This window comes from Corythoichthys intestinalis, chromosome 3 (genome assembly GCF_030265065.1).
Source record: "Corythoichthys intestinalis isolate RoL2023-P3 chromosome 3, ASM3026506v1, whole genome shotgun sequence".
Lineage (NCBI taxonomy): Eukaryota > Metazoa > Chordata > Actinopteri > Syngnathiformes > Syngnathidae > Corythoichthys > Corythoichthys intestinalis.
In genome coordinates this window covers 23,448,925-23,458,295 of record NC_080397.1, presented here as the reverse complement: position 1 = coordinate 23,458,295, position 9,371 = coordinate 23,448,925, and the positions used below count along the sequence as shown (strand labels likewise).

Genomic DNA, 9,371 nt, shown 5'->3' with positions numbered 1-9,371 from the left:
GAAGAATGCGGATGTGGTGCCACGGCTAACCAGGACAAGTATCATATGGTTCAACGGCAGAATCGAAGTGAAATAGTGAAAATATTAACTAAAGACATAAAAAATTGGTACGGAAACGAGTAATAACATAGCCTGAACATTTGAAAGATAATGGCGTCGTACGGAGGACAACCAAAACAACTGGATTTTGCAGGTAAGCATTACATCCATTCTGTCCACTAACCTATTATCTTTAATGAACACAGTCAAATGATTCATATTGATAGCAAAACAGCAGGAATTTAATTAGGAGGGCAAAAAAGTGGCTTGCTCAGAAAGTAAAATGTTTTAATCACTGGTTAAACCACAAGCTGTTCGTCTTTTTATCTGCTTTCACTAATTTGTAGGTGGCTAATAGGACTAGCGGCTAACAATCAATAGGGAATGGGACGTACTACGTCATTGTTTGGACCCGCCTCCATGCTGGCAATATAATTCACTTCCGGGCCGGCAGAGTCAATGCGGATTGTAACGTGTGGTAGTGCTAAACTAACTCTTTCGGTGTTTTAGAAAGAAAATATGGGTGCTTATTGTTGCGTTACCGGGTGCAACAGCGTCTCCTACGACAAAAAAAGGGGTTAGGAAAAATGGACTCACTTTTCACCGTTTTCCTGCATGGAGGACCAAATATCAGATCACGAAGGTACGACGGATGGCTGGATTGCAGCGGTTCGTCGGAAAAGCATTTCTTATGATCATATTTCTGCTGGAATGAGAGTGTATTCCCCTCATCTCTACTCTTGTAAGTTGAACGATTTATCCGTTTTGGTTTCAATACGTTTTTTGTTTTTGTTTTTTTCTTTACTGTTGTGTAAATCTGCCTCGGTAGCAATGCTAACCTACTCCTCCTCATCACCTACCTGTTGTGTTACTAGGAAAACCTGCATATGAAATGCTGACAACACATCCCGATTGGTCACCATATCTCTTCTTGGGTTATTCTGAGGTCAAGCGCACCACATCGGAGCGTTGAGAGGTTGGAAAGGCGAAGAGTGCACGCTGAAACTTCAGTTTGCTCTGCTCTTACAAACACGATCCCAAGTGTTATGAAAAGTCAATAAAATATGAATACCAAAACATGACTTGAACAACTTCTTGACAAACTGTAACTGCTTGTTGTTTACTTCAGGTCTTCATAATAAACAGGTGTAATAATTACAAAGTCAGGTGACTTAATTTTGTTATTACCTTGGTCTTTCCAAGGGAAAGAACAAGGTATTGTTATTGTGCAACTTTATTATTATTCTATTTGGAATATGCATTGACAATTTTTGGACAGTGTTGTAGACAAGAACTGGGACTGATAAGTTGCAATAGATTTATTTCAAGTAATGCAATTTCTCCAATACGATATTTGAATTGACAGTTTAAAATCTTTAAATTAGTGCAAACAAGGCCCACCCTCTGACGGTGGCAGCAAATATTATATAAGTAATACACAAATACAAGATCACAATAAACGTGTCTTTGTCAAAGCAGTTTAAAACACTATTTACTGGCCTTGGGTAAATTGCCAGACAGGATAAATATGTGCTTTAAAGTTCTTGCATTTCCATTTTAAGTATTGCAAGTACTAGTCTCCAACACAGTATTTGAACTGACAGTTTAAAATCATTTTAGTACAAAATGGCCCACACTCTGGCAGGGGGCAGCAAATATTATAATACATAATACATTATAAAAAGCTATATACTATATAAATACAAGATCACAACAAAACCTGTATTTTTCAAAGCAGTTAAAAAACATCCAGTGGCCTTAGGTAAATAAAGGTGTATAAATATGTACTTTACAGTTCTTGCATTTCTATTTTAGGTATTGCAACTTTTCCAACACTATTTGAATTGACAGTCTAAAGTCTACATAAGTGCAAATAAGAATATTATAATTTAAAAATAATAATAGAATATATAAATTCAACATTACAATGAAAGGTGTCTTTGTCAAAGTGGTTAAAAAAAAAAAAAAAAAAAAAAAAAAAACGTCACTGGCCATAGTTAAATAGCCAGGCAGAATAAATATGTGCATTAAAGTTCTTGCATTTTCACAAGTTAAAAGCCCGCAGTTCATCGACGAGAAGGGCAGACCCAGATGGCGTCTGCTGCAGGGGCTTGTTTGAGTCCGACACAGGACAAATGGAACCACTCCATTGAACAAATTTTCTTTGTCAAATGATCCAAGAAGAGAGATGGTGACCAATCGGGATGTGTTGTCAGCAGGTTTACCTAGGAACACAACAGGTAGGGGAGTCGTAGTAGGCGAGCATTGCTACCGAGGCAGATTTACACAACGGTGTAAAAAAACAAAAACGTATTGAAACCAAAAGTGGATAAATCGTTCAATTTACAAGAGTAGAGATGACAGGAACACACTCTCATTCCAGCAGAAATATGATCATAAGAAATGCTTTTCCGACGAACCGCTGCAATCCAGCCATCCGTCGTACCTTCGTGATCTGATATTTGGTCCTCCATGCAGCAAAACGGTGAAAAGTGAGTCCATTTTTCCTCACCCCTTTTTTTGTCGTAGGAGACGCTGTTGCACCCGGTAACGCAACAATAAAGCACCCATATTTTCTTTCTAAAACACCGAAAGAGTTAGCTTAGCACTATCACACGTTACAATCCGCATTGACTCTGCCGGCCCGGAAGTGAATTATATTGCCAGCATGGAGGCGGGTCCAAACAATGACGTAGTACGTCCCATTCCCTATTGATCGATTGCATCATTGACTAAATTTTTGGCTTTTCTGTACATAGCTATATTAAAAATAAAACATGGTTATCAAAGTATCGATCATATTTTCTACAGGAGTAGGAGAACGTCCAAACACTTAAATTGAATTATTCATGTTGAATGTAGGCCGACTGCTTTTAAATGTATCACATTTTAATGGACATACTCTATACATAGTTTCATGCGCGTGGTACAACTGCTATAAACATCATTATCAAATTGGATTGACATTTTTTTGCCTCTTAACCAGTGCACCACAACCTCCATTAAGTAACTAGTTTGGGTTTTAGTATGTTTTTGTTTTTAATTGAAAAGTTTATTTAATAAATAAGAATTATGTTAAAATAATTCATTGTTTCAAGCCTCAACTAATAGATTTGCATTTGGACATAAATTTGTCGCATCTTCAAAGGATTGGTTATAAGACATAAATCATACCCGTAACTCCATTTTGTATAGACCAACAAAACATGGCTACTATGCGAAATATTATGCTAAATTCTGAAAAATAAATGATGTAAATAGTGTATCTGTACGAGATGACTTCCTTTTCTCTTCCCTAAAATGCATGACCAACACTTATTTAAAATATATTTTTTGCATAATATGGTTGAAACCTTGCATTTTTTATTGCTTTTTAAGAAGCAGGCATGGCAATATTTATTTGTTGCACATTTGCTACTAGTGCTGCAACGATTAATCAATTAACTCGAGTATTCGATTAGAAAAAAAAGATTCGGATTAAATTTTGCTGCTTCGAGTATTCGTTTAGTTAAAGTGGCGTTGTAATGGTGTGTTTTGAAAGTGTTTGTATTTTGTTTTATTGATTTGGGTGGATACACTGCCCTCAAGTCTGCTTCATTTCACGTGGCTGAAATTCAGCTGCTCCCTGTTAAGCCCAGCATTAGCTAACTTTTTGTTTGAGCTAATGTTTTTTTTATGCATTCGTAATTTAGTTTATAGGTATATTTGGCCGTTTTTTTTTTTTTTTTTTTTTTTTTAGTGTGGGAATACGTGTCTGGACCATTTGTTGAGAGCATTGTAAAAAAAAAAAAAACGTAAGCATATTATAGCATTTAAGCTAGCGGACTTCAGCCAGTTGTTGTTTTGTTGTACATAGATCCTTATTTATTCATTTTTTTATACTGTTTGAGGCTCAGCTCAGATATTTTTTAATTTTTGATATTCCTTATCCGATTACTCGATTATTTGAACTAACTACTTCATCGATTAATCGACTACTAAAATAATCGATAGCTGCAGCCCTGTCTGCTACCTATCCCACCCCACCTGCCAAAACACTACGCTATTTTAAGACTGAAATGTTTCATTCAAGGGTTAAAGTGCTCCGTCGTAATGACGAAAATCTGTCAGCATGGGACGCCACAGTAGCATAGTATACTATAGGCCCATTTCATTAGCATTTAGTGATTCTTACAGTTGTTGACTCCCGTCTTCATATTTTTGAATATTAGAAGTTTTATGTGCTCAAAAGAAATGCACATGAAACACATACACACAAAAACTCGAGCCAACCCCCAACACCAAAACCTTAAAAAATCGCAACCCCCCCTCCTCAAAAACCATGTAAATTCTCGTAAAATTGGAAAAACTGCACTAAAAGGCAAAAAACCTGCAAAATAGCAAAAATAAAATGAAAAAATAGAATAGCCCTTTATTGTCATTATACACTTGTACAATGAAATTGTGGAGCATCTGTCTTTACAGCGCAGGACAAGTAAAAATCTCGAAAGTAAAAAAATTAATTTTTTGTGTACCGTTGCATTTGCATCTCGAGGTACGATATAGCAGTGGTTGTAGTAAAATCATTGACTTGCTTGTGTCCCGCAGACTTCCAGCAGCTGATGAGTCGTGAGGAAATCCTTTGTCCTCAATTGCACGGGGGTGCCTCCAATTTTCAACCTGAGGATTCACCAAACCGCTGCGTTAAAGAGGAGCCTCCACAGTCTCCTCACATTAAAGAGGAAGAGGAGGAGCTACTGTCTGTCCACATTAAAGAGGAAGAAGAAGAGTTCGATGTCTTCAAGTTGCAAATGACTGATGTCTCTGTGAAGAGCGAAGATGATGAAGACAATGAAGCGCAGCGGTCACAGTTGTATCATCAAAGCTCGAGCGGAGACCGTCGTGAAAGACCACCACCAGACAAGCTCAGGCCTCTGTCAGCCACTGACGACTTGGAAGAACATTCAACAAGCGATGCAGACTGCGCAGGTGACGACAAACAGCTGAATTGCTCGGACATGGAAGATGCTCTCGTCGATGAGGAAGCGTCACAAACACCTCCAAAATCTTTTATTTGCTCAGTTTGCGGCGAAAGCTTTGCTCAAGAAGCACTTCTTGAACACTTGAAAACCCACAACGGAGAAAAAACATTTTGTTGCACAATTTGCGGAAAAGCCTTCCCTAAGAAATCACTCATGCTTAAACACAGAAAAACACACGCAGGTGAAAAACCCTTTTGTTGCTCAACTTGTGGCAAAAGATTCACTCTAAATTCAAACATGGTTAAACACATGAAAACGCACTTGGATGAAAGACCCTTCACTTGCTCAATTTGCGGTAAAACATTCTCTCGCAGGTCCAACATGTTGAAACACATGAGAACACACACAGGGGAAAAACCCTTCAGCTGCTCAATTTGTGGTGGAAGATTCACTGTAAAGCAAACCATGACGGAACACATGAAGAGTCACACAGGAGAAAGACCTTTTAGTTGTTCAATTTGTGGTAAAACATTCTCTCAAAAACGGCATCTGGTGAAACACTTGAGAACGCACACAGGAGAAAAACCCTTTAATTGCTCAATTTGTGGCAAATCCTTCTCAAGAAAGGACAAGATGGAAACACACAGAAGAAAACACACAGAAGAAGAACTAATAAGTTGCTCCATTTGTGGTCAGAATTTTCTGAACAAGCAAAACCTGCTCTCTCACATGAAAATCCATGGAGGAGAAAAACCCTTTAGTTGCTCCATTTGTGGTCAAAAATTCACTCAAAAACAAAGTCTTATATCACACGTTAAAGCACACGCGGGAGACAAACCCTTTTGTTGCTCCATTTGTGGTAAAACATATGCCAGAAAAGACTATTTGGAGATGCACATGAGAAGCCACACAGGAGAAAAACCTTTCAATTGCTCCACTTGTGGTAAACTGTTCACTCAAAAGTCAATCATGGTACGACACATGAAAACACACTCAGGAGAAAAGCCTTTTAGTTGCTCATCTTGTGACACAAAATTTTCTTACAAATCACACCTGGTGTCGCACATGAGGACGCACACAGGAGAAAAACCCTTTCAATGCACAGTATGTGGTCAAGGGCTATCTAAAAAGTCGTCTATTGTTCAACACATGAGAACACACACAGGAGAAAAACCCTATAGGTGTTCTACTTGTGGTAAAAGTTTTGTTCAAAGAGCCAATTTGACTGCACACTTGCAGGAGACACATAACAATGGGGAGTAAATGATAAGAATTCCGTCACACAGACCCCAAAATAAAATTGTTTGCGCATTATGTTTTCACCATTCAATGCCTTGACATTGTGCCGTGCGTCTCCTTTTGGTAGCAAAGGAAAAACTGTCTGCGGATGTTGGAAATTTTACAGCTGTGTTAACCTCTCAACAGCTAATTACATTCCTACTTGAAAAAAATGAATGTTCAATTTTTTCTCATAGATTGCTGTAGGTCTCGATCTCGAACATTATTTCTGCTGTTTCCTCTGTTGCAATATCTTTGTTGTTGATGTCTGTAATGAAAGCTAATTATTGTTTCTCAAACTTTAACACAATTTTGTAAATATGGTAGAAATAGGTAACAGTAGAGAGTGTCGAGTCGCTGCCGAACCCCGCGTCAAAATGGATTGGATATAATTAATAATGGATTGAAATAGATTTTTTTTTTTTTTACATGGAATATGCTGAATGTCTTCCAGCTAATTTTCGCATCAATTTATGATTATGCACCCTTTTAGTTTTAATCCTATTTGTATATAATCTGTGTAATCTGTATACTGAGTGGTGTTTTCAATATCATACATTAAATGCATCTGTAGTTTGTGAGTTGTTTTTTTGCTATACTTGTGTTTATTTTGAAAGATTGGTGTTGGAGCGCAACTTCAATATGAATGGGGTAGTCTGTATGCGACGGATTTCCAGCTAAACTGCTCACTTTCGCCTCTTTCATCACTCTTAAGAAAAATGGCGGTGTTTTTGACTCGCTGGCTACTAGATTTACCTCCATTTTCGCTCAAGGATGAAAATTATTAAACTACAGGATTTCCACCTCATCCTCAAAGAGAAATGGCTTTATGTCTCAAGTTATACAATTATGAATTTAAGAAAGAATGCATTCATGTTTATGATTAGCATTCGTCTAGTCATTTGGTGGCGACTGCTCACACTGAAGGCACTGTCCTGAGTTGTAATCTGTTATATTTCAGTTTCAAAAAAATGGTTTCTGGAGTTTTAACGATTCAATCTGAGTGCGTCGGGTCGATTAGAGAGAAGCAACCAAGGGGTAACAACGGTACTGCCTGAACCTTGCACCCTCAACATCAAGATGGTGCACCAGGATGTTCCCTGCTGAACTAGCACCAGTGAGAACAACAATGGCTATTGGCCCAAAAGGTCTTTTGTATGAGATTGCAGCAGTCAGTGCCTTGAAGCCACCTGCACTTTAGTGATGCCTCTTCACCCACGACCACTCTGAATATAAGCTTGGAGCCCCTGTCTTTGTTACCCTTGAAACACCAATTTAAATTTCCCACAGAGACAAGGGATCAGAGTTAAGGCGGCCTCATATATCCTGGCCCCCCATGCATGGGCTCATCCCCCGAATGTGTGGGGTTAATTTCAAAGGGACAGCCACTGTTTGGCTTGATGGATTAAGTAGCCAAATGTACGGTCATGGAATACATATATTATAAGCAGGAAATGCACTACATGAGAGCCTTCATTACTTCTGGCAAATTCAGGGCCAATGTCCTAGGTTCTGACTGTCAATGGTATCAATTTGTTGTACAGTCAAATGAGGACATCTTTATTTTTTTCCTCCCAATTTTTGCAGGATTTTTTTTGTCAAATTAGACTGTTTTGTACATTGTTTGGATAAAAGAAATGTACATTTCAAAACATTTGTCGTTGGGTACTTGTCACATTTAAACGTGTATACGTATACACTTAATGACAGTCATTAAATGGCAGTAAGGGAATGGTGATTTTTGGGGAGTGTTTCCCAACCACTGTGAGATAGTCAGGTGTGCAACAGGAAATTATCTGCCAAGAACTCATGTTGTAATCCAAGAGAAAAGTCGTGGTTGTCTGGTTTCACAGGTTTCAACTTTTGGCGGCGTAGTGTCTGTGTGAACACAAAACTGCTTTGATGTAATATTAGGAGATTGAAGTAATATTGGGAGAAAAAAAGTAGTAAAATTATGGGATTAAAACTTTTATATTGCTTATTTTTATATTACGTGAATCAGAAGTTGTTAGGGGTCAGCGGATTTCACTTTTGGGCAACGTATGGTTGATGTGAAGAATTAGATATTGAAATACTTTTTTGTGTTTATTTAATTCCGGTTGGTAAAACTTTGATGAAAATGACTTTATATTAGTAATGTAATATGTGTACAGATTCTTACATTATGAAATGGAGATATCGCCTATTTTTCAGGTATTTGGTATCATTCTAAAGCACATTCAAGTAACAGTTTTACCTTTAGTTCATTTATGAAAGCTTTATATTTCATAGACGACTTAATATAAACTTATCTTTGCATTATGGCTATCTCAAATGGCTGGAAATAGAACTTGACTCTTTAAGAACCCTCAAACCCCCCTCAATGCTTTGGTATTCAGATTCCAGCTATTTTTGACCAAGCACGTCGTCCATTAGAAGTGTAAAGAGAGGAAACATTATTATTTATTCGATTAAAAAAGCTGCTATGTGCGCTTTTCCTCACAGTTGTAGTATTCCAAAGCGCTAAGTGTTAGCTAAGCTGTAGCATTATCTGCAACCTGTCTTGATGGGGAGGGGAGGCGGGGCACTGGGGAGGGGGGTAGTAGAGCGCACGTCAGAGCAGAGGAGGAGCTCAGGGAAAGAGGAGGAGGTAGGTACCACCGAGCATATCAGCAGCCTCCACCAGCAGAAAGCAGAGATTCCCCAACATAGGTGAATGGTTCAGAAAACCACTCTCCCATTTTTTTTTTTTTTTTTAAACCAGGGATTGATCATATTGCATGATTAATCGCTCAAAAAAGAGAAATTTGCATGCAACCCCCCCACCCTTCATGATTTTCGGATGGTGGAATGCCTTGAGATTTTTAAAATTAAAAAAGTGTGCCTCAGTTCAAAAAGGGTTGGGAAACGCTATTCCAGGTGATTCTTTTAAATTAAACAACAAAAATAATAATGTCATAGTGGAGTGGGATAGAGGAAGATGTGTTATGACACACCTCAAATAAATGTAGTCAAGGATGAGGATAGTGTCTGAGTAGTCTTCAAAAGCAGCTCTTGTATGTTTCTGAATTTGCTCCTGGGGTGTCCAGATCCTCACAAAGCCAAGCAGTTTAT

General features: G+C 38.1%; 1 protein-coding gene across 1 annotated transcript; it reads left to right on the top strand.

Annotated features, from left to right (window-relative positions):
• LOC130912821 (gastrula zinc finger protein XlCGF57.1-like) lies at positions 1-6,875 on the top strand. Its single transcript, XM_057830889.1, has 2 exons — positions 1-193; positions 4,627-6,875. Exons 1-2 carry the CDS (start codon positions 151-153, stop codon positions 6,261-6,263), a joined length of 1,680 nt encoding a protein of 559 aa, XP_057686872.1. The 5' UTR covers positions 1-150; the 3' UTR covers positions 6,264-6,875.
• The last annotated feature ends 2,496 nt before the right edge of the window (positions 6,876-9,371 follow it).

Excerpts from the sequence above, each read along its gene's own strand:
- LOC130912821 (XM_057830889.1), top strand. The coding sequence starts at position 151 with ATGGCGTCGTACGGAGGACAACCAAAACAACTGGATTTTGCAG. Across the intron at positions 194-4,626 it reads AAAACAACTGGATTTTGCAG|ACTTCCAGCAGCTGATGAGT; the intron begins GTAAGCATTACA and ends TGTGTCCCGCAG.